The sequence below is a fragment of the Cyanistes caeruleus genome, unplaced genomic scaffold (assembly GCF_971803275.1).
Source record: "Cyanistes caeruleus unplaced genomic scaffold, bCyaCae1.hap1.1 HAP1_SCAFFOLD_177, whole genome shotgun sequence".
Classification (NCBI taxonomy): Eukaryota; Metazoa; Chordata; class Aves; order Passeriformes; family Paridae; genus Cyanistes; species Cyanistes caeruleus.
In genome coordinates, this window is record NW_028255965.1 from 92,726 (window position 1) to 116,445 (window position 23,720).

At 51.0% G+C, this 23,720-nt stretch overlaps 2 protein-coding genes across 2 annotated transcripts; both read left to right on the forward strand.

The window, feature by feature from the left end:
* The first annotated feature begins 7,660 nt into the window (after positions 1-7,660).
* LOC147645736 (serine/threonine-protein kinase PAK 3-like) lies at positions 7,661-17,025 on the forward strand. Its single transcript, XM_086874255.1, has 5 exons — positions 7,661-7,736; positions 8,433-8,481; positions 8,860-8,972; positions 9,565-9,682; positions 16,933-17,025. The coding sequence occupies exons 1-5, from the start codon at positions 7,678-7,680 to the stop codon at positions 17,023-17,025; spliced, it is 432 nt and encodes a 143-aa protein (XP_086730381.1). The 5' UTR covers positions 7,661-7,677.
* Positions 17,026-19,320: 2,295 nt separating this feature from the next.
* Positions 19,321-22,779, forward strand: LOC147645737 (uncharacterized). Its single transcript, XM_086874253.1, has 2 exons — positions 19,321-19,865; positions 20,749-22,779. Exon 2 carries the CDS (start codon positions 20,776-20,778, stop codon positions 21,514-21,516), a length of 741 nt encoding a protein of 246 aa, XP_086730379.1. The 5' UTR covers positions 19,321-19,865; positions 20,749-20,775; the 3' UTR covers positions 21,517-22,779.
* The last annotated feature ends 941 nt before the right edge of the window (positions 22,780-23,720 follow it).

The window sequence follows — 23,720 nt, forward strand, 5'->3', positions numbered from 1 at the left end:
TCTCCACCATCTCACTCAATGCAGTTTCTTACTTATTTATGGCATATTCTTACTTGCAGCTATAGGAACATAAGCTTATGAATTCTCGACTCAACGTCTGTGAACCTTTAGCATTGCATGAACCCAAGCTCCTTCCAAGGCTGTCAATCAAACCCTTCAGTATCTGTGGAAGTTTCTGTCTTTCCATTTCCCACAGCCCACCAAAGGATTTGTGACACTTTGTGACAGAGGAGAAGCTCCCAGGCAATTTTGTGTTTGCTGTAGGGAAGGTTGGGTTGCTCTGCATCAATTCCCAGAGCAGCGCAGAGCATTGGCTTTGTGATGTCAGGGCATGGATGCCACCTTGTCGTGGTGACATCCCAAGGTTGCCTTGGTGCACGGAAGGCCTCAGGGTCAGAGCAGCTCTTGGGCTTGCTCAGTGCAGGAGCATCCTCCTGCTTGAGGCGTTTGTCAGTGGGCAGCTGCACACTGACAGGAGCCTTGTTTGTTTTTGTGGTGGAGCAGAGTGTGCAAACTGGCACAGCAGTGCTACAATGATGGAGCAGCTCGCTGCTGCCATTTGCACCATTTATGGCATCGCCTACGCCGGCAATTACCTCACCAACCTGGCACGTAAGTAGAGGTTTTCCCTGTCTGGAACCTGAGCTGGCTTTTGTAGGTCTCCCTTCTCTTTCTTAGTGACCGGGTTGCTATTGAAACACAAAGACCATGAGGATGCCCCTGGTTTGGTAAAGCTCCTGTCAACACCTTCAGCAAAACACGGGGTGTCTGTAGCCAGGGGGCTGCGGGCAGCATTTGCAGGGCTTCTGTTCCCTCTCATTTCCTCACTTTGCTGGCTCAATCTCTTGGGGTGACTTTACTTTTAAGATAGCTCTGAGAGCTCGGGAAGTTGAAACTGCTGGAGGCTGATGGGAGTTTTTTCTCCTGACTAATTCCTGGCCATGGGTGAGAATTGGCAGCGGTTTTAACTATTGAGAAGTGAGATCAACCTGTGAACACCACCTGAAGATGTGAGGCCAGGAATTTCTTGCTCTCTTTGGTTTCTGGCTTCTGACGAGGTCACAGGGCTCTGTCTCGGCCTTCTCCCCCCCTCCAGGCCGGACAAGGCTGCAGAGGGCGGGGTGGGGGGAGAAACGGAGCCGGCCAGCCTGACTTGGTTTGCAGTTTCTGCCACTGAACTGAAACCTGACACCATCAACATCTGCAGCTTTAGCAAGATTTTAACTCTTTTACTACCTGCATGAGACTTGCAGATTAATCCTTTTTCTCCAGAGAGAGAGAGAGAGAGAGAGAGAGTGATCAACCATCAACCCATCAAAGAGAGTGAAGAAAAAAATTAAATTGAGAGGGGGAAGAGAAAGAAGGAGATGCTTTAATAAGCTGAAATATTTTTCTGTTAAAGCTATGGGCATGGACAGTAGTGTTCTGAAAAAAACTCCTTTAATTCATGACAGAGTATATTGGGAGGAATGGAGTGTTTCCAAGTGTGGATTTTGAGCAAATGATGAAGTAGTTGTGACACTGTGAGATGCTGGAACAGAGCGGGAGAAGTAAGAGTTGAAGATTTGGGCTTTTAAGAAGCAAAAAGAAAACTTTTGTTTCCAGGAGGCCTCACAAAAATAGATAAAGAGAACTTTTGCCTTTGAATAACTCATTCATAAAAATGACATCCCTGGACTCATGACCCATAACACACCTCAGAGTGATGGGAAATGGGAGGAGACAACTGATGGCAGATTTCCTGACAGCTGGCATCAGAGAAATAGAAAGCTATGAAGAAAAATAGTTTTCTTGTGAAAAACTCCATAGATAGCAGAAGAATACTTCTGTTTCTCTACAAAGACTGATGAAAAGACTCCAGCAGGAATTGGGACTGTTTTAAACACCAAAGTTTCAAAGTTTTTTGTCTCTATGTTGTCATGTAAAAAAGGAAATGGTTGGGTAGTGGGGGAGAAAAGGGTTGTTCTGGAAGTTTTATTCTGGTTTCTTATTCTTGTAGTTTTTGTAAATAAACTTTCTTTATTCCATTTAAGTTTTAAGCCTGTTTTGCTCTTGTTCTAATCCATATCTCACAGCAAGAAATAAGTAAGTTTCCTAGTGATTTTTTAGTTGCTGCTTTAAACCACACCAGTCAAGCAGGACACCTTTGAAAATGCAGACTGGGAGATCTTCTCAGATGCTGCTCTAAATAGGCCACGGTTCTCTCCAGTTTTCTCAAAGAATTTGGTTCATTTTCCTTGCCCACTGCAGGTCATCTGAGCCGTGTGTTCAGAGGTGCCGATCCTGAGGTGAGTCAGAAAGGAACATTTGATGCTCCTGGTGTTTCAGAATTGTGCAGGGAACTGTGAGCTTGGCCTGTGGCAGTAGAGTGCAGAGGGCCAGCTGGGTGGGCTGAAAGAAGATCCATTTCCATGTTTACAACAGCAATAGCAAAGGCATTGTTGGCTATTTCCTAATTTTCCATTGCAGAGCTTTAAAAGAACTCAAAGCTCAGATTTGCAGAGAGAACGTTGCTTGCTGATAGTAGCCAGGGTGAACTCTCTAATTCAGAGCTATTTGCAGCCTGGCTGAATTAACCCATTTTAATTTAGTTGGAGAGACTTAGAATCCCATTGCTATCAAAGCTGATGATTTGTGCTTGGTAGAGTTGGTTGTAGAAATCAAGCTGAATAGAAATAAGGTTCTAAATGATAGGGAGCTGCCTGTCCCTAACTCCACCATCTGTCCACAGAGCCCAGAAGCAAGAGCAGACTCTGCTGTGGCTCCCTCTGCTCCTGGAGAAGAGGCCAAAGAGGAGCAAAATGAGCAAAAGGAGCACGAGCCTCCAGCTGTGGTCACAGCCCAGCCTGACCATGCCCAGACAGTAAGTGCCAGTGCTGGGTGCTGCTGTCTTTAGTGCAAGGCAGAGCTGCAAGTTTCTGAGCAGCCAGCACTTGCTGTTGCTGGCTGAGGATGCTGAGTGCTGGAGTCCTGCCAGCACCCAGCCATTCCCCCATCCCGTGGCAGCTGGAAATTGGGCTTTGAGCCGTCGTGCTGAGGCCCCAAAGCGCTGCTGCCTGCGGGTGAGCAGCTGGTTGCTTGGCTCAGGGAAGCTCTGTCTCTTGGCTTCTACCAAGCCATGGCCAAGGGCTCACACGGCATTGCTGGGGCTCACAGGGCTTGCTTTGTTTGCTGTCCCTTTTTGGAAACCTCTGCATGACCTGGAGAACTGTTCTGCAGTTTCGTTGAGTAATTCTTCACTTCTGCAGAGTCTTTTAGGCCACCTGTCTTTTGGCTTTTGATAAGCTGCAAGGAGATGATTGTGTTGTCCATGAAGCTGTGGCTGGCCATTCTTGTCCTGTGTGGCCAAAGAAACAAACTGTGTAGTTCTGAACCCTTCTTCTGAGGCAAAATCCACAAGTGGCAAGTTTCTCTTGATACGTTTTGTGGTGAAGTCTGCAGCTTTGGAAACTGCATTGGAGCCTAGTGTGGGGGCAAAGCTGCAAGTCCTTGAGTGCTGTCTTGTGTTGCTAAGAACCCCTTTAGAGATGGTTGTTTTTTCTCCTCAGAGCTGTTTTCCTCCTCCTGCCTCTTCTGTCCTGACACTCCCTGTTTAACCTATAAATTTCTGCCTGTCCTACTGAGGTGGGACAATTCCATGGTTTAGGTGGTTTTTGGTGACTTTGGTCATACATGCATTACATGACCCATGGCTTCCTTCATTGGCATCCCTAGGGGTGTGTCAATTAATTTGTTGCTGGGGCCTTTTGAGGATCTCTGTCAGTGCCACTCAGAATTCTCAGCTGACAAAAGAGGGAGGAGAAACACCTTGGTCCTCTTCCATATCCTGAGGTGGCCATAGAGGCTCTCTGACCTGCAGAAGAGGATCCAATTGCACACATCCTTGTCTCCTGAATGAGCAGGATTTCTAACAAGAGTGTAGATGTCAGAGGGGCAGGAGTGGCAGGGCAGGCCTGAAAAGAACATGAACTCCAGCAGTGTCTCTCCCAAGGGCTGAGCTCACCCAGGAATCCCCTGCAGAGCCAGGATGGAGCTGTGGGACAGGGCTGGCTGTCAGTCACTAGGGAGAGACAAGCAGGACACAGCAGAAGGGGAAGGAGGCCCTTGAGAAATGCCCCACATTTCCTGTCAGCTGCCCAAGAGTCTGTTGGAGATTCAGTGCCAGATGGGCCCTGATTGCACTGCCAGGGTCACTTTGGAATCTGTGCTTCCCCACGGGCAGAGAACAAGGCAGGAGAGCAGCAGCACAGAGCTTTGGGAACGTGGGAGCCCATCAGCCTTTGAGTCTTGGCCCACAAATGTTGGATGAGAAGTTGAAGCCCATCTTCTCTTGCTTTCTCTGCAGGTCCTTCCAGAGAAAGAGCAGGAGCAGATTGTTTTATCAGGACGGCCGTGCCAGCCTGACGGAGAGCTGTTCCCAGCCCAAGAGCAGGAAGAGCAGCTGGGGCAGCAGGTGGAAGAGCCACTGGAGAATGGCCAGGTAAGGCTGACTCAGCAGGGGACAGAGTGAAGGGCAGGAAGAGGGGCATAAAACGCAGCTCTTGGGACTGAGCAGGCCACGAGTGCCAGAGGCCCTGAAAGCAAAGAGCCTCTGCAGAGATCAGCAGCGGGACAGGAGGTTACAGTGGAAGCAGAGGTGGGTAGGGAAGCAGAAAGAAGTGACTGAATGAGTGTGATTTTGAGGCTGAAACGGAGGAAGAAGCTGAGCCTGATGGCAGCTCCCAGGCACTTGCTCTCCATTTGTGTGTACAGAACATCGAGGCAGAGCCCCAGGCAGAGCTGCCCGAAGCTCCGAGGGCCATCATGGCAGTGAAGAGGAGGCCTGAGGAAGACAGAAGCATCGAAGAGGAGATGAATCTCCCCTGGCAGAGAGGAAATCAAGAAAACCAGGTGAGTGAAAGAGTGGCAGACACTCCACTCATGGACATTCCTCTCTCTGGTTCTTCACAGGCCTCTGATGAGGAGCTTCTGGCAGAGCTGCAGGAAGCTGAGGCTAGGATCAGGGCAAGGGAGGAGAGGCTGGAGGAAGAAAGGAGAATCATCGAAGAGAAATTCCATCTCCTCGCTAAGCAGCAAGAGGCTCTAGAAAATCGAGTGAGTGAAAGAGCAATGGGCACAGCAGTCACTGCAGTCTGGTGCTTTCTGCCCTTCTTGCCTTTCCTCTGCAGAGCAGCAGGGGGCTGGGCTGATGCCTCTCAGTGCCATCCTGCTGTAGTGTCTATCCCAGCTGCTTGGAAGGACATTTCCTGCTGTGCTCAATCTCAGCTGCTGCCCTGGACAGTGGCACCAGTCATTTGCCCCTTTTGCCAGCACTCATCTCAAGGGATTCCTGCTGGCCTGCTCCTGCTCTCCTTGTTTCTTCAGGGCTTTTTGCAAGTGAACACAGTCCCCCAGACAGATTTGGAATACAAGCTGCAAGCTGTCTGTATCCCTTGGTGAATCTGCTGCTGTCCTGCTCCTTCCCTTTGCTCACAGTCAATGAGCCTTGGCACACAGGGACAAGCTGTGGTCTCTGACTGCTTTGTTCTCTTTGACTTGAGGTGGACGTGTTGATATCTCACCTGGCAGCCTGCGAAGGCTTCCAGCAAATGCCGGCTGATGAAGAGCCCCAAGGTCGGCGGCAGGCACAGGTACTGTCCCAAGCACAAGTGCTGCAGGCTGAGCACCTTCTGAAGATGGTGCAGGAAAAGAGGACTGAGGGGGAGGAGCTCCAACATTAGAACAAGGAGCTGCAAATGTGTCTGCAGCCCTTGGAGGGGGAAAGGGATCCTTGGGAGGAAGTGGAATGGTCATTGTTGCAGTCATCCTTCAGAAAATCCAGGAAAATGGAATATGAAACTGGCCATCGACTTGATTAAAACCAACCTTGGGTTTTGACCATTTGGTTCCAGAAGTGGGCATCCAAAAAATCCAGTTGATGAGCTTTGCATGTGGCTAACAGCAACTTCCTAAGGGCTTGCATTTGAAAAGGGAACTCGGGGTAATCTCTGCCAGCCAGCTTTCTGACACAAACTCCTTTCTTCTCGCAGATCTACACAGGCTCTTCCATTCAATCTGCTGCAGCAGCAGCAGCAGCAGCAGCATCTAAAGGAGCCTTTGTTGCCCAAGCTGAGCAGTGGAGCCGGGGCAGTTTGTCCATTTCCAGCAGTGACACATCTGCTGCTCAGCTCCAGGAGAGCCTGGGAGACTTCGTGGAGCAACTGAGTACGTCTGGTGTATTTCTTGTCTGAGGGACAGTGTATTGTGTGCACGTGCCAGCAGAGCTGTAGCAAATGATCCTACTCACTTTGGTGTCCCAGAGACATTTAGGACTCCCCACAGGAACTGCTGTGCTCTGAGGCAGCGAGAGAGCGCTCTGGCTGTTCCTGCTGCCTCTGAGGGCAGCTTGGACTGGCTCGGCTTTGCCTGGCATTCCCTTGCCACTAAAGGCAGAAGCAGGAATTGTTCTTGGATCAGCAGAAGGCTGTGGCCCAGCAAATGATCTATGCAAGTCCTGTGTGCTAGTGGCCAAACTGATAAGAATATTTGATTCCTAAATTCTCCTTAGACTCCAGACTTCCCACTGCTTGTCAGAACCAAAAGACTTCAGAGATATTGATTGGTTTTGGGGTTTTGTCTTTTTGTTGTGGTTTCGTTTTTAGTTTTCAGTTTTTATCCTTGTTTGGTTTTGCATTTAGGGGTTTTTGCTTTTTCTCCATCCTGAAAGAGCTGTTCTGCCCCAGGTGTCTTACTGGTGTCATTTTTAGGACTGTATTTATTGCCTCTACTACATCTACAAGGTTTTTATGAGAATGCTGTATTTTTTGTCAGTGAGGACTCCTTTGAAACTACATCAGGTGACAGCAGAAACAGAGCAAGAGATGTTTTCATTGGGCCCACGATGAAAAAACAGATATTTGTATAACAATCTGTCATTAATATCCCAGTTTTATTTTTATAAAGATGTGTCCAAGAGACACATCCACGTGGTGTGATCAGATAAAACAGCACTGCAGGCATTTCTCAGGAGCGAGCCTGCAGCCCCTGTGCTGTGTATTCCTCAGATCCATGGCACTTTTTCATCCCTGATTCCCAGCCATTCCCAAGACTCTTAGAATCCTACCTATTGGCCCAAGCCCTGCTCAGATCAGTCTCTGGGAAAACACATCAAGCCCTTTGTGATTCTGCAGCACAACCCATTTAATCTGCTTCTTGCCCATAACAGCTGCCAGTGCTGTGCTCTCAGAAAAGACCTGGTGGGGCTGAGAAAGATCCCAGCTGATTTGGTGTCTACCTTCACCTGCTGGGACACAAAAGGGCCTTGATCTGCACCTGGCTGTGTCTGATCTCCAAGGCAATGCTGTTGTGTCCTGAACGGGGGCCACAGCTTGTCAGGGGCTCAGGCTGGCTGTGTCTTCTTGCCATTGCTTGTCAGTGCTCATGCTTGGCCTTTGCCAGCCTTGTGCTGTGCCCTGCTGTGCTCTCTGCGCTTCATTTCCTTCCAAGGACTGGACAAAATCAGTCTCTCTGCTGCCCATTTGTACTGCACAACTGCCTGTCTTGTTGCTGCTGTGCTTGCTGCCCAGCTGACCACAGAGGGTTCAGAGCCCCAGACAGCGGGGCTGCCTTTGGCATCTCCTGGAAGTTGGGATCTCTGCCTGAGAGTCAGCATCTTGCATTTTGTTTCCCTCAGGGAGAATGGTGAACAAGGAAAATCCCAGAACAAAATACATCGAACTGGAAAGTCTTGGCAGTGGGTGAGTCCAACCACAGTCACTTCTACACAGCCACGGGCCAGGTGTTTCACTGGTGGAATATCCATCAAGTGGGAAGTCAGACAAGTTGTCCACATGTTTAGACAGCGGGCTTAGTCTGCCCCATCTCTCAGTACTGGCCAGAATTTGTCAAGTGTGCTCAGAAGGCATTGTCAAAGACATCTCCATGCTGCCAAGGTCTTGCCTGCAGCAAGGAACAGAACCTGGTAAATCTGCTTGTCTCTCAAGTGTGGGACAGCTCAGGATTCATTTCCTTCACATTTTTGGATGTCTCCAAATCATCTGGCCACACTAATGAAAGGAGAAGAATCTTGCTTGCCTGAAAGCACAACCTACCCCCAATGAGAGCTGTCAGATAACAGTTCTCAGGAACATTTCTCTCCAAGAGTTTGCTAAAGGAAATACTCCATGCTCAGGATTAGAATTGCACAGTTTAGAAGCTGATAGCCGAGATGAAGGAATAAGCTGCCTTTTGGAGCTGAGGCAGTAAAGCCCAAGGCTTCAGGAACAGGCCCAGTGCCCAGGCACTTGAGGGGAAAATGCATCATCTGCCTTCTGGCAGACCCCTCCTGCAACCTGCAGCTTTTAGGCATTTACAGCAGAGCTCTCCTGTCTGGACTGGCTTTCAGTGCAAGATCTAAATGGCTTCTCCTTTCTTTGCTGCTGTTTTGTTTCTAGGGGTTTTGGAGAGGTTTCCAGAGCACTTGACATTGCAACAGGAGGAGAGGTAAATGTCAACAGCCCCTGCAGCCTCTGCTGCTCTCCAGGCCTTTCCCCACTGCTGACAGCTGTGGCTGGAGCTTTGAGTAGAGCTGTGCTGAAAAGGCACAAGAAGCACAGACTGGAGCCAGCCTGCAAATTGCACTTGGAACAGGCTTTGTGGACAAGGCAAATCGCCAGTGGCCACATGTCCTGTAACTGGCCCCCAAGGGAGCAGAGAAATGGGCTGTTGGAATGTCACTCCCTAATTACTCCAGTGATGAGGTCTAATCACAAGGCACTTTGGCTCAGCTTGGCTGTGCCATTCCAAAATCACTTCCTCCATGTGTGTTGTAGTCTCATGCTACCAATTTTCTCAAATTACTCCTTTTCAATGTCATTTGAGGTGGCCATAAAGAAAATAAATGTGCAAGGAGTGAGTAGGAAGATATTAACCATGAATGAAATCAGGATCATGGAGAGTAATAGGAGTCCCAGGATCGTGAATTACTTAGCCAGGTGAGTGGTCAAGGTCCTATCCCTTGAATGTTTGTTTACATACTACAAGCATGAGAGCTTAAAAACCCACTTTGGTCACTGGCAGGAAATAGAGTTGTTAATGATTATTTCTCTACTTATCTCCAATGGATGGGAAGAGACTGCATTTTGTCTGCATGAATCCACCCTGGCAAATGCAGACTGAACATTGTTCAAAAACCTGCATCAGCCCTATCTTAAGAATTCAATACCTTCTAAGTTCATTGCCTCCACAGTTCTTTGGGCTTGAGTTTTTCAAGTTTCTTAAATGCTGATGAACCATCCAAGAGAGGATTGCCCTTGCATTGTTGCCCCTCTTTTCCATTGCTGTGCATGCCAGGAAGACTAGGTGCTTATTTCCAGAAATGTCATGCGTGACAGGTTTTTTATCTGGGCTCTTCCTAAGCTGCCTTTCTCCTTGAGACAGCACAGACTGCAAACACTGCACAGCCTAGAGGCAATGTCTATGCCTTTACTTCTGCCCTTGTCTCCAAGGGACCCAGAAACAAGACTCAAGCGAAAAACCAACCTAGCTGTGCATGTTCACCTGCATGGCCTTGTTTCCTTTTTTCAGCTACCTTGTGCATGAGGAACTCTGGCTGGTGATGGAGTACATGGACGGAGGCACTCTGAGAGATCTCATCGACGAGATTCAAATGTCTGAAGGAGAGATTGCAGCTGTCAGTCGGGAGGTCAGGGATCCCATCTGTGCTTCCAAGGCCTTGAGCTGCATTGTCTGGGAAACAGGGGCTCAGAACGGGAGGGATTTCATGGGCCAAGCTTGGTTTCTGTGCTGCTGCTCGGCTATGGGCAAGCAAGAGCATCTCAAGGGAACTGTCTGCCAGTGCCCCTACACTCACTGGACTCACTTCCTGTACTCTTATCCCCTGCTCTTGTATTCTATCTCTGTCTCATGCATTGGCATTTGCAGTTCTCCACTGAGAAAGGTGCTGCTCTGCTCCTGTGGGAGCAGCAGGCTCTTGCTCTCAATGGCGCTGTGTTCTGCCATTCCTCCCCATTCCCCTGCAAAGGGAACCTTCCACAGCTGTTTCCTTGCTTGTGCGATGAACTCACAGCACTACTTTTTGCCCCCCTGGTTCTCTTTTCTCTCTCAGTGCCTGCAAGGACTGGATTTTCTTCACTCCAACCACGTGATCCATCGAGATGTCAAGAGCAACAACATCCTTCTCAGAACCGACGGCTCTGTCAAGCTGGGTCAGTGTATTCTTGCTCAGCTTCAGCCTTCCAGGAATGGGGGGTGTGGGGCTGCTTTCAGTGACTGCCAGCTCCCCAAAAATGCTGCTGCTGGCAGTGCAGGGGTCCCCCCTGCTGTGGGCTGAAGGCACAGTTGCAGGGTGCACACAGCTATGACAAGGAACCACAAGCAGCCAAGAGTGCTATTGCTCTGTGTGTGTCTGTGTGTGTTCCTTCCAGAGGGAGGGAGCTGCAATCTAAACCTTCAGGAAAACAAAAGGCACTGCTGGAGGAAGTGTAAGAAATGGGGGGGTGTTTGAAGTAGCCAATTGCCTTGGCTAAAGCCCCAAGGAAACAGAGCAGGGAGTATTGTACAGAAAATTCAACTGCACATTCTCAAACTTCTACCGGGGAATTCTCTGGCTTGGTTTCCTAATTGACAGTATTAAAATTAAAAGAGTATTTTGCTTTCTCCTCAGCTGATTTTGGCCTTTCTGCTCAGCTCACCCCTGAGCAAAATCAGCGGTGCTCGGTGACCGGGACTCCTTGGTGGATGGCACCTGAAGTGGTGAAGCGTCAACCATATGGCCCCAAAGTGGACGTGTGGTCTTTTGGAATTGTGGCAATTGAAATGGCCGAACAAAAAACTCCTTATGACAGTTTCACTGCTCGATCGGTAAGGAGCAAATACTCTCTGATCCCGCTGTCTTTCTCACCTGTCCCGTGTTCTCTGCTCACTGCACAAAATCCCATGGCCATCTGCTGGAAGTACTTCCACCAAGGCCCCTTCTACAAATGGCCCTGCAGCACATCAGCATCTGCTGGAGCTTTGGTTGCAGCACTGGGGGAACTCAAGCCTTACCTCGCCCAAACCATCTCCATTCTCAGGCAGCATTTTGCTTTGCCTTACAAGTCGTTCCAGCTCTTTTGGCTGTGTAGATGGCCCCAAGAATAGGAAACAAGCATCTCAGAGCTGCTGTTATCTTTCCAGAAATGAAGCAAAGAAACTCAAAGCAAACCAAGTTTCTAAAACAGTGCTTTTGAGAGAAGAAGTGCAGCCCCATTCTTCTCACAGGGAAACTTGCCTGAAACCTGGAGATGAGGCTGTAAAGCCAGAGTCTCTTCTGCTTCTTGTGCAGTGCTGCTGAGACACTCAGTGACCACCTTCTTTCCTAACCCAAGCCACTTTCTCCATATCACCAAGCTGGAGCCTGGTGACGGGGAGAGCCTGCCAAAACCTCCTGTTTGTTTCCTGGCACTTTCTGGGATGGGCACAGCGTTAATGCATTGACTTGAGAATCCAACGAGCACAGGCTTACCACAGGGATGACACTTCTGATTTCACCATGAATATTTTCCTTTTGCCACATAAGGGAACCTGAAATTTTCAGAGTGCTGAGAGACAGAGCTGCAGGTGGCTCCTGTGTGCCCAAACAGGCATTTTCAACCCAATACATTTGTGGAGGCATCTTAATGTGTCTGTGTTGGAAATGAGATTCCAAAGGTTTGTTTCCTTCCCTGAGGAACACCTGCTGCATTTCCTTTCTTTTCTTCCAATTACCATCATTTTCAAGAACAGGACAAAAAGCCTGATGAGTTTTGTTTTATGGCAGCTGTGCTTAAGGGACCAACAAGCACTGCAGAGATTCTTTTCATGTAAGAATCCTTGGAAATAGTAGTTAGTTAGAACAGCAAAATCCCTCTTCCAAAAAGGCTGCCAAGCTGCTGGGAATCCTCTGAGAAGGAAACACGTATTTGCTGATGTAGTTGCCACTAACTAGATCAGGCAATGAAATCAGCTGCCAAGACAAGATCTGCTGGATGCTGGCAAAGCTGTGGCTTTGGGGCTTGGGTTTTTTCATGATACAGGAAAGCCACCATCCAAATGCTACAGGAAAGTCATGTCTGCCTCTCTGCCAGGGCAAAAACTGCCACTGCAGAGTGGAGCTGGAACAATGGGCTCTGGGAGAGCAGTTCCAGATGGGAAAGAAGCAGGTGGAGCCTTGTGTTTCCTTTTTCTCCAGGCTAAATTCCACATAGCCACAGAAGGGAGCCCACAGCTGCGGCAGCCCGAGCAATTCTCGCCTTTGCTGCGTGACTTCCTGAGCTGCTGCCTGCAGAAAGGCGAGGCGCAGCGCTGGTCTGCCAAGGAGCTGCTGCAGGTAAAATGCCAAAAGGGCTGCAGGTGAAACAGTGTCCCAGGGATGGGCTCCTCCTCCACTGAAATCCAAGGCATCAGATGAGCCCCCATCCTCCTCCCTTCCAACCTTGGTGCTGTTCAGCTGACAGTGGGGAGCAATCCTAGACTGGGCTGGGCTGGCAGGGAGTGCTGGGTTTTAGCGCTGGCTAAAATCACCAGGGCACTTACTCATTTCTTGCTGGGAGCTATGGATTAGGAGAAGGGCAAAACAGGCTTCAAACTTCAAAGGAATAACAAATTTTATTATCAGGCCCACAAGAGTAAGAAAGGTCTCATCTGTGCAGTGAAAGGGTTCAATCTCACCCAGGTCATGGCAGTCACGGTGTTGGATTTCAGGCTGTGCTGAGCCCCTCTCTCTGCCCGGGAGCCGCTGGGAGGGGAGGCTCGGCCTGGAGCCGTCGCTGCACGCTGGGGAGAGGGTTTAGTGTGGGCAAGATGTCAGCAGCCGTGGCCTGGCCCAGCCTGGGGCCGGGGTCCCGCAGCCTCCATCCCCCGCCCGGGAGCCGCTGGGCTCTGGCCCGGCCTCCCCCAGGAGCACAGGCCGTGGGCGAGCAGGGCCGGCCTCACCAGAACTCCGTTACCTTCGGGCTCCGGAAGCAAAGAGGGCCTGTGCCCGGGCTGGTGGTTTTCAAAATGTGCATCATCACAGAGGCGCATCTCATTTCTAAATGGTGCAAAATGTTGTCAGTTCTCAGAACTAGCCAGCCATTGGCCTGTCTCAGGCACAGGGGAAGCTCCCAGCAGCTTCTCTCAAAGAAATCACTTCCGTGCGGGGTTTCTTACTTCTTTCCCTAAATGTCAATTCATCTCAAACTAACACACAGGGACATGGAAAGGTCATCTAGTCTGTGTCCTGCAATGAGCAGGGACATCTTTCAAGAGATCAGGATACTCACACCTCAGATATTTCCAGGGATGGGCCACCTACCAGCACCTACCTGTGCCACTCTTGCCCCATGCTCCTGACCTACTCTGACTCAATCCCCTTTTCATTTAAAAAGTATTCCCCTGCCTTTAAAGCTCTTAGATTGGAAAAATCATGCTTTCTTGTTGTTTTCATTTCCTTTCTGCAGCATCAATTTATAACATCGGCCATGCCTGGGTCCAGCCTGGCACCTCTCATCGTTGCAGTGAAGAAGTGGAAGGAGGAGGCAGGAATGCAACAATTAATTTAGAAACTGTCTTCTCCATGACCAACTTAGAGTAGGACTGTAGAGTAGGATTATAGAGTAGGATTGTAGAGTAGGATTATAGAGTAGGATTGTAGTGCAGGATGGTAGTGTAGGTTTGTAGTGTAGGATTGTAGAGTAGGATTTTAAATAAAATTTCTCAAATCTCAACTCCTTTGGAACATTTCTCTCCTTCTGACCCTGTGAGAAAGCTCAACATTTCCTTCTGAATTGTCAGTTTTTTCTTAGAGGTGGAAAGTGACATTGATGGCTTCTTTTTACGGTTTCAAAGTGGGGAAGGCTCCTCTTCATTCATCCTCTCCAGACCACACTGCCTTTGGAATATGGACAACTGGACAAGTTTTGCCCAGCTGTGGCATTTCTATTTGAGGCAGAAACAGCAATGGCATTTGCAGGAAAAACCAAAGGAGGAGCGGTGCAACACAAACATCCTGTGCAGATGCAGGCTGTGCAGATGTGACTCGAGAACATTTGGGTTCCTGCCACTTGGATTTGTATCCCTAAGAGAAATCTCTTTGACTGGAGGAGAGTCTGGCTGAAGAGAGAAAGCAGAAAGAGTAGTGAGGGTGCTGTGCAAGGTCTCCTGTGGTGCAAAGCTGTCAGCGACTGTGAGGTGAGAGCGGGCCCGGCCTTGGCCAGGCTGGAGCCCCAGCAGAGCCCTGGCAGAGCCCGGAGAAGCCTGAGCCTCGGCAGAGGCAGGCTGGAAGGAGGCCCTTGGAGCTGCAAGAGGCAGCAGCCTGGCCCTGGCTGCCTCTTGCTGGCCCCAGGCAAATCCTCCGCTCTCAGAGCCAAGCTGGCAGCTGGCTGCTCCTGAGGGGAAGCGGCGCCGTGCTGGGCACAGCACACACTGGTGCCATGGGCTGTCTGGAGTCTGCACAGGACGAGAGAAAGGCAAAGAGCAGCCCAGGGCTGCTGCCCTGCCTGACCATTGCTGCTCTTGTGCCGCCTGCCCTGGAACTCCTGGCAATGGTCAGCAGTGTGTGCAGCACTCTGGGCACAGGGGGAGGGAGCCGGGCTGCTCCGCAGGCTCCAGCACAGGGCAGTGTCCTTCAGGCACGGCATTTCTGCCAGGGGAACCGAGACCAGCGTGAGGCACTGACAGCAAGTCAGGGCACATCTGCACGAGCCACTGCCTCACACAGCTCTGGGACCAAGCGCCTGCAATCCTGGAGCTCTGCACTGAGCCACAGCAAAGGTGTGAAATGCAGAGGGTTTTGCAGAAATATTCAGGGGCATCAGGCCAGCCTGCTTGGTGCTCTCTGGGGCACAGCAAGCACTGTGCAATGCAGCTCGGAGCTGCTGGCAGAGAGGGACTATGGGCATGTGCCTGAGGCTTGTTCTTGAGTAGTGATTTGGGAGGGAGCAGAAGGGTCTCAGTAGGCAATTTGTGTTTTCTTCATGAATTGCTGAATGAAAGACACAATGTGGCTTTATGCAGCAAGAGAACTTGCAGAACTTACTAAGTTTGTGTTGAATTCCCAGAAAAGGAAGCAGAGGTGTTGAACTGTAACAAATAGGGCTCGTGAATTCCATTAGCTTTAACAAACAGTGCTGAACCCTGTATTCCCCCACTGCAGTGATTCATGTCTGCAAGTGGCTATCTTAGCCTTGAGAATAAAGAGAGTGGTCCTGGTAAGAAGGTAGCTGGAATGCATTCACAGGAAGAAAGTGGTTTTAGGAATCTCTTGACATCCAGAGGAGAAGATGAGGAACGGGTGTTTCCAAAAGATTGTGTCAGGGACCGCAGTCGTGTTTGAGGCCCTGCCACATTTGATCCATGTTTGAGCAGGTTGACAAGACAATGAAGAAAACTGTATCGTTTAAGGGGTGGGAACTTGACCCTTGCAAGAGAAGCAATGTATTGGTCAGTCGGTGGGCAGTTAACTTTTGAAAGAGGAACAATGCATAATGGAGGCCTTGTTGGCTTGGAGTCGCTATTCTGAGCCATTGTGGCCTCATCTCATGCTGGCCCTGTGGGAGCTGATGCTGGAACTGGGAAAATGCCACTCCTGAGCAGGAGATATAAGGCCTGCGTCTGGGGTGGAGAGGTGAGAAGGACGAGGTGCACACTGTTTTGATGCAGGGGATGTCCTGAAAGGGCACTGCCTACCTGCCCTCCCGCTGAGGACGATGCTTCAGCTCCTTCTCCCGCTCAGCGGGTTTTTGGGAATGCTGGGGTTGGTATGCAGTATTTGCTACTGCAACTAATAGAATAAATTTGCTTTGCAACCCCATCTGAGTCTTGGGTTCTTTTGTGCATGGGTCTCCTCCTGAACCTATGACAATGAGACCAGAGACCCTCAGGACAGCCCTACTCTCATGTTGATAAATTCTGAGATGAGATTTAAATATGTCAAATAATTTAGGGGAATGTTTAGCCTGTGAGCTTCAGCAAAGTATTGAGTATGTCTTAGTTCCATGGATACAAACGAGTAGGTGAGATTGCTGGGTGTGCACAAGTTAGGGAAGGGATTTCCCACACAGCCAGTGCAGAAATACAGTATTGCCTTCTTTCTAACTGTTTCTGAGCTGGATGTGGGGATCACACCCTGCTTGGTAACTTTCATTTTGGCCATTTCTGTTGAGCAGGTAAGAAAGGTTGAAATGAAACCTTTTCCAGCTGTTTCCCTCTGGTTTACCTTTTTGGGGGCCAAAGCTCTGTGCCGTAGGTGGCCTGAGTGTGTGAGGAGCAGTGCAGCCCCCACAAAGCTCTTGTTTTTCCCAAAAGTCATCATGACTTGTTCCCAGGTGTGCCCAGCAGGAGGAAGAGCCCGCAGTGCGTGGGCGCCGTGCCCTGCCCAGCCGGGGCTCTCTGGCACAGAGCAGCACCAGCAGCAGCAGCAGCAGCAGCAGCAGCAGCACCAGCAGCAGCACCAGCACCAGCACCAGCACCAGCAGCGCTTTTCAACCCTGCCCTGCCTTGGCTTCACCTGGGGGACAGAAGCCTCTGGAAATCAGCACCGCCAGTCACGTTCCCAGCTTGGAGCAGCTGCTGCTGGTGGGCAGATCTGTGGACATGATTTTCTGAACCTGAGACAGTTTCAAGCTCTCAGGGGCTGATCTGTTCCCAAGGGAAAGTCTTTTGAGAACTTTCTTCTCTCTCAAGGACTGTAGTGAAAACAAGGTTTTAGTTTCTCAAAAAAATCATACAGATGTTCTGAGAGTGTTTCTCTCTTGTCCCACCAATGGGATGAGGGAGCTGTTGTTTCTTCTACCAGTCAGCCTAACCTGTATTGGAACACCTTATAAAAAGGGTTGAAAAACCCCAAAATAAGGGCTTTAAGGGCTTTTGCCTCATGAAATAAACCTCTGGCTGTTTCGTGATTCAAACCCTCGTGCTCCACTTTGTGTCCTCTAGCGACACAGATCCGGCCAGTTCCACCGCTTCCAAAGGGGAATTAAGGCAGAGGTAGAGACGTGCACACAGAGCAGCCCTGGGCTTGTCCAATAAATGGACAAATGTATGGGGAATGGGTTTGGAATTATTACAGCTCTTTTGTCAATAGTGCCTTTTCTCCTGCCCTTTTCTCCATTCACATTTCCTGTGCTTTCTCTCTCACATTTTCACCCCTTCCCAACCAAGACTGTGACACTTCTCCTGATCATTTTTACTCATGATTCCCAGCCTTTTCACCTCATGTTCCTCACACTTTTCCTCTCACATTTCCCACCTTTTTCTCCCCTCTTGGTTCTCTCCTTATCCCAGTTTTCCTTCTCAAAATTTCTCCTTATGTTTCTCACTTTTCTCCTCATCGTTCTCACACCTTTTTCTTCACATTTATCATTCTTTTCTCTTCATGTTCCTTACACTTTTCCTCTCATATTTTGTGCCCTTTTTTCACTCATATCTTCTGCCTTTTTCCACCCTCAGGTTTCTCTTTTTTTTTTTTTTTTTTCCTCAGGTTTCCACAATGTTTCCCTCACATTTCCTGACTGTTCTACTGTTTTTAATAGTTAAGTTTCTCATGCTCTTCCCCTCACATTCTCTCCCTTCTCTCCCCTCATGTTTCTCACCCTTTTGCACTCATGTTTCTTAGAATTTTCCCATCATCTTTCCTGCCCTTTTCTCCTGTCACCTTCTTCTCCTATTTTCACTCACATTTCTCACTGCAGCACCATGGACCAGCCCCTGGGAACCCCAAGGAATTCATATCAGGAGCCAGAGAACCCATTCATCATTTCAATGCCATAATTAGATTACAAACTGTCAGTGAAATACCTGAGAGGAATGACAGATTTGTCTTTATAAACAAGCTGTGGGTCTGCTGATACATGAAACCAGCACTGAGAGATAAAAGAAACAATGAGAAAGTTTCCACTGATGGATGAATGGAAAATATCTATTTGTCTTTACAGACTGTAGGATTGCTGATAAATGAGATTAAATATTGAAAAATGAAAGAAATAATGCAAGAAAACCATAAATTCCATAAGAGTTAAAAATTAAGAGGGAGGGTTACACATTAGAGGGGAATCTTAGGTATCAGGCATTCCGGGAAGTCTGTACCTCTCCAATACCTCAGGCAGTGGGGAAAGAGAGGGACACGGAGCCGGGAAATTGGGATGAAAACAAGGTTGTGTCTTCCAAAAATTTGAGAGACCCCAGGGGAATGCCCCATGGCCTCTCCCTTTATTCAAATAAAGTCAAAGGACTCCCCTGTATCCTTTTTAGACATAAACCTCTGGGGTTTGTGGATTAATTTTCCTGACATACTCAATCAGACAGCTCCCAACCTTCTTCCTGACCAATCCACTCAGATGAGGAACACAACATTTCACCATGGGATGGATCAGATTACCTTTTAGCAGAAAATCGAGGCAGAGTTTGTGGAAAGGTAAATGACTCAAACTGCTCTTGGCAAATAGATCACAAAGGAAAAGTGGAGGAACAGATAAAAAAGGAAATAAAAAACCAGCTCTTGTACTGGTCCAAATGTGGAAAGGATGGGAATGGGACACAGTTTGTGGTTCTCTCACAGACCATGGGTTAAACAAATGCTGTTTCTCCTCTCATGTGCTACAGCAACTCTCATCTTTTTACCATGCACCACACCTTGCTGAGTGCAGCTCATTCAGCAGCTGAGCAAGGGGATGCAGGTGGCAGCCAGGCCTCCTGAGCCACAAACGGCTACAAAAGGACAGAGAATGAGGGCACTGAGAGCAATCCCAAAAACAAAGAACACCCAGGGAGAAAAAACAGAGGCAATGAGTGAATCTGCTTGGAGATGGGGACAGGGACTTGTACATAAGGAAGCAATGGGAGAAACCATCAGTTTCAGAAAATGTTACTAATTGACAAGGACTGCTGCTCAGACCAAGTCCCGCTACATTTCTGAACTTCCAGAAGAACAAACACTTCACAGAGCCACGAATATCGGATGTTATACAAAAAGGACATGCAGCAGGCGGATCGGGAAGGCTGAACCTTCCAAGCACCTCGGCCAGTGTTGGGCAAAGGGACAGGGACGTGCGGCCGGGAAAATCAGGACAAAAACGAGGCCGCGTCCTCCAAGACCTGGAGAGAGCGCACGGCAAATGCCCCATGGCCTCTCCCTTTGGGCAGCAATAAAGTCACTTGCACACCGCTCCTCTGGCTCCTTGGGCCACACAAACCTCTGGCGCCGGGAATTTTCCCGCCCGGCCCCGGGCCCAGCGCAGCCACCTCCGGCCTCCCGACACGAAGCGGGACGAGCCAGCGCTGCTCCGCCACCGCCTCCTGCCGAGGCCCCAGCGGCAAGGAGACCGCGGGCAGCCGCTCCCGCAGCGCCCTCAGCCCAGGGCCAACACGGGCCGGCCACGGCACAAGCCACCCGCCACAGCCCCCTGCCGCCCCCTCCCGGGCCCGCAGCGAGCCCCGAGCCCCCGCAGAACCGAGCGCGGCTCCCACCTGCGATGGCCGGGGCCGCCTCCGAGCTCCGCCGCCGCCTCACCGGGCTCCGGCCGCTGCTGCCGCCGCTGCCGGGCCCGCACAGACGCTCCGGCAATGGCGGCTCTCCTGCCCCACGGCCGCCCTGGGGGCGCCAGCGGGGTTGGGCTTGTCCCCGCTCTGCCCAATCAGCGCGCGCCAGAGCCACGAGTGACGGCAGAAGCAGCCAATCGCAGCCAGCGGCGGGCTCTGCACACGGCACGGCCTCGCGTGCCTTGGGCTGCGCTCCGCCATTTCTCGGCCCCCTGGGCTGAGGAGCGGCCCCGGCGCTGGGCCCGGCCCGGGCAGGAGGCCAAGGAAGCGCCGCTGCGCTGAAGCGCCGGGAGCTCGGGGTGCCCGGGAGCTGAGGGCGCTGCGAGCTGGGGGTGAGTCCGGGATGGAGCAGGGGATGCCAGAAAGAGGCCAAAACTCCGTGACTTTCCTTCCTGTCCCGGGCGGGGAGCAGAACACTCAAGGAAAGGCTCGGGGGTCGGGATGGGGGTAGGGACAGTTCAATCCTTGGTCACGGGCACAGCACACCTGACTTGGGGAAATTAATTGAATTTATTATCCAACATGTCAGAACAAGAAAACGAGAAGCAAAGTAATTCCTACGGAAATGCATCTTCCCCCCAGCTGTCCCTCCTTCCCGGGCTTAACTTTGTGCCCCTCTCCGTCCCCCTCCCCGCCCAGAGGCACAGGGATGGGGGTCACAGTCAGGTCATGTCACTGCCTCCCCCTGAGGGCCAGGAATCCTTGTCCTGCTGCAGCCTGGGGTCCCTCGCAGGGGCCAGAGTCCCTCAGGACCAGGCTGCTCCAGCGGGGATGGCCAGGGGGATCCCCGAGTCCGGCCAGGAGCCACTTGCATGGCTGTGCAGGGGCTTCTGCCGGGCTCGGGGCCTCTCTCAGGCACCCCCTGCTCCGGCCCGGCCTCATTGCCCCCCTCACCCCCCATGCAGCGAGTGCCCGGGCAGGGAGATGCACGATTTTCCCGGGGCTGAATCTTGGTGTTTCTGAGCTTTATTGGGCTGAATGTTGGTGCTTTGTTTTTTCGTGGGGGCTGAATCTTTGTATTTTGGGAGGATATCAGCTTTTTGGTGTTTTGGAAGTTTTTGATCTCTTTTGATGTTTGGAGGATGTTGGTGCTGAATCTTGGTGTCCTGGAGGTTCTTTCAGACACAAGATGCCCAGTGACTTCCTGAGAGCACCTTGGGCAAGGAGGTACCCCCAGCCCAAAGTGCTCTCCTCTTGTTTTTTCCCCCAAACCAGGATTTTTCATTCCTAAGCCGTGGCTGGATGGAGGAGGTGGAAAAGCCCTGGAGAAGCCGCATGAGAAGGGTCTGCAAACGCAGCCCAGGGAGCTGCGAGGAGGAAAGATCCCGCCTATGCCAGGAACATGGCCAGAGATCCAGCCAGAGCTCAGAGCTGGGGGAGAAGCCTCATGGTGGGGAGAAGCCCTGCAACTGCTTGGAATGTGGGAAGGATTTCAGGTACAGGTGCGAGCTGATCCAGGACCAGGTGATTCACACTGGGGAAAAGCCCTACAAGTGTGGGGAATGTGGGATGAGCTTCAGCTACATCTCCTACCTGAGGGAACACCAGAGGATCCACACTGGGGAAAAGCCCTACGAGTGTGGAAAATGTGGGAAGTGCTTCAGCAAGAGGTCCAACCTGAGGGCACACCAGGTGATCCACACTGGGGAACGGCCCTACACCTGCTTGGAATGTGGGAAAAGCTTTGGGTGGAGCTCTGACCTGAGAAAACACCAGCTCATCCACACTGGGGAGAGGCCCTATGAGTGTCCCGAGTGTGGGAAGAGGTTTCAGCGCAGCTCCACTGTCATCAGACATGAGCGGATTCACACAGACGAGAGGCCCTTCCGCTGCCCCGACTGCGGGAAGAGCTTCAACCGCAACTCCACCCTCACTCTCCACCGGCGCATCCACAGTGGGGAGAGGCCCTACGAGTGTCCCCAGTGTGGGAAGAGCTTCTCACAGAGCTCTCACTTGACCCAACACCAACGGAGGCACCAGTAAGGGAAGCCCTGCGAGTGCCCCGAGTGCGGGAAGAGCTTCGTGCGCTGCTCCAGCTCCATCCCCCATGGGAGGATGGGCGTTGGATGATCCCCAGTGACCCCCGTTGGGCAGAGCCCTGGTGATCCGTGGTCCTGGTGATCCGTGTTGGGAAGACACGTGGCTGGGAGGTTCCACATCTTCCTGGCTCCCTGTGGGCACCTGGATGAAAGCAGGGGAATGAAAATCCATCAGGACACAGACCAACAATGGGAATTCCTTGAGGAGACTGGATTTGTTGACTTTCAATCCTAGAGAACCTTTTGTCGCTGCCTCAGGAGCTCTGTTGGCAGAGAAAAGGGGGTGACACCGGGCATGGGGGCCCTGAGGGAACACACATGCTTTGGGGGAGGGACCCCGTCTCACATTCTTGCTCAGGTAGATGCTGAGCCCCAGAACCAGGAAGACGAAACCCAACATGGAGACTCCAATCTCCGTCAGCATCTTACTGCAGGTGGCATTTCATGGCATCCCTGGGGCAACTGCAGAGGGCAGGACCCCCAAAACCTCCCACAGACCCCACAGGTACCTCAAAGGACCCTCTCAGTCTCCCCCAGCCTGCCCAGGACCCTCTGGAACCTCCTTTGGACTAAATAATTTTAAAAAATTAGGTATTTTAGAAAATTTGGAGATCTCAGCTAGAGATAGGCCTTGCTGGAGCTAGTTAGAGTTAATGATGAAGTGAGAAGCAGGATTTGAGATAATGAATCTCAGACTTAGGTAAAAAATTACTTGTCACTGTATGTTTGTTTAGAGGTGCTTATAATGAGAAAAGAGAAACTGATAAACGGGTTCAGGAAGATCACAGACCTTACATCTGGAAACCCATTTCAAAGTCACAAGGGAGGAAACTGGAGTTGTACCAAATGTCATTTGTAATGTCAACCATTGTAAAGGTAGAAAGGTGAGAGTGAGGAAGAGCGGTTTTCCTTCATCTCCTGATGACCCCTCCTCACCAAAACGACCCCCTCCTCAAATTGGGGAGCCAACCACGCAGTTGTAATGACATTTTAAACTGATTACAGTGCATTTTAATCCAAAGTGGGGAATGGGAAGTGTTAGCATTATGCATATGTATTAGTATTAATATGTATTAGTATTTTGGATATTCAAGACTTTTGTAAATAAATAGACACTGGAATCTTTTGTCAGCTTGCAGTGCGTATTAAGGGGTGACTCCCGCCCTCGCCCAGTGCTGTGATTAAACATCCACTTTGTAACTTTAAACTGTTGGAGAGGTTTTTTGTCCATTAACAGATTGATATTGATACTGGATCAATATTGCTATTTTGGTAAATCACTGCCAGTCTCTTCCCAGCCTCCCCAGGACCCAGCAGAGCCCCTCCTGTTCCTCTCAGGATCCCACAGCCCCCTCCCAATTTCCCCCCACTGCCCCTGGACCCCCAGACCCTCTCCCAGTCCCTTCCCAGCCCCACCAGGACTCATCAAGACTCCTCCCAGTCTCTTCCAGCACAACCAACCTCATCCCAATCCCTGCTTTCCAATCCCCAATCTCCTTCCAGCTCCTCCAGGCTCACTCAAATCCCTCCCAGTGACACCCAGCCCCCCCAAACTCCCTCCCAGTGTCCACCAGCACCCCCAGAACCCCATCCCACCCTCCCCAACATCCTTTAATCCCCTTCCCAGCCATCCTAAGCACCTCAATCCCTTCTCCAGTTTAAACCAGTCTGTCTCAAACTCCCTCCCAGTTCCTCCCAGCACAGCCCAGTCCCCCTCTGGGCCCCCCCAGTGCCTCCCCCCCTGCCCCCGGCGCTGTGGGGGCCGGGCCGTGCCCCAGTGCCGGCTCAGGGGGTGCTCCAGGCTGCCGTGCTCCACCTGGCAGCTGGAGCTGAGCCCGCATTGCCGGGGGAGTTTCCAGCAGCACCAGGAGCTGCTGGCTCCAGTCCCCGCTGGGGAGCACGGCAGTGGCCAGCACGTGGCCCGAGAGCTGCTGCTGGCCTTGGGAGCAGCTCAGCTGGATGTGGGCAGGGGAGAAATCCATCAGGGAGCAGAGCAGGCGGCCGGGACCGGGCTGGGAGCTGGAGGGCACCAGCGAGATGGACACGCTGGGATGGGCACTGGGAGAGAGTGGAGAGGAGTGGTGTGGAAATGGGAGGGACTGGGAATGGACTGGCAGGGACTGGGATGGCACTGAAAGAGATGAGAGT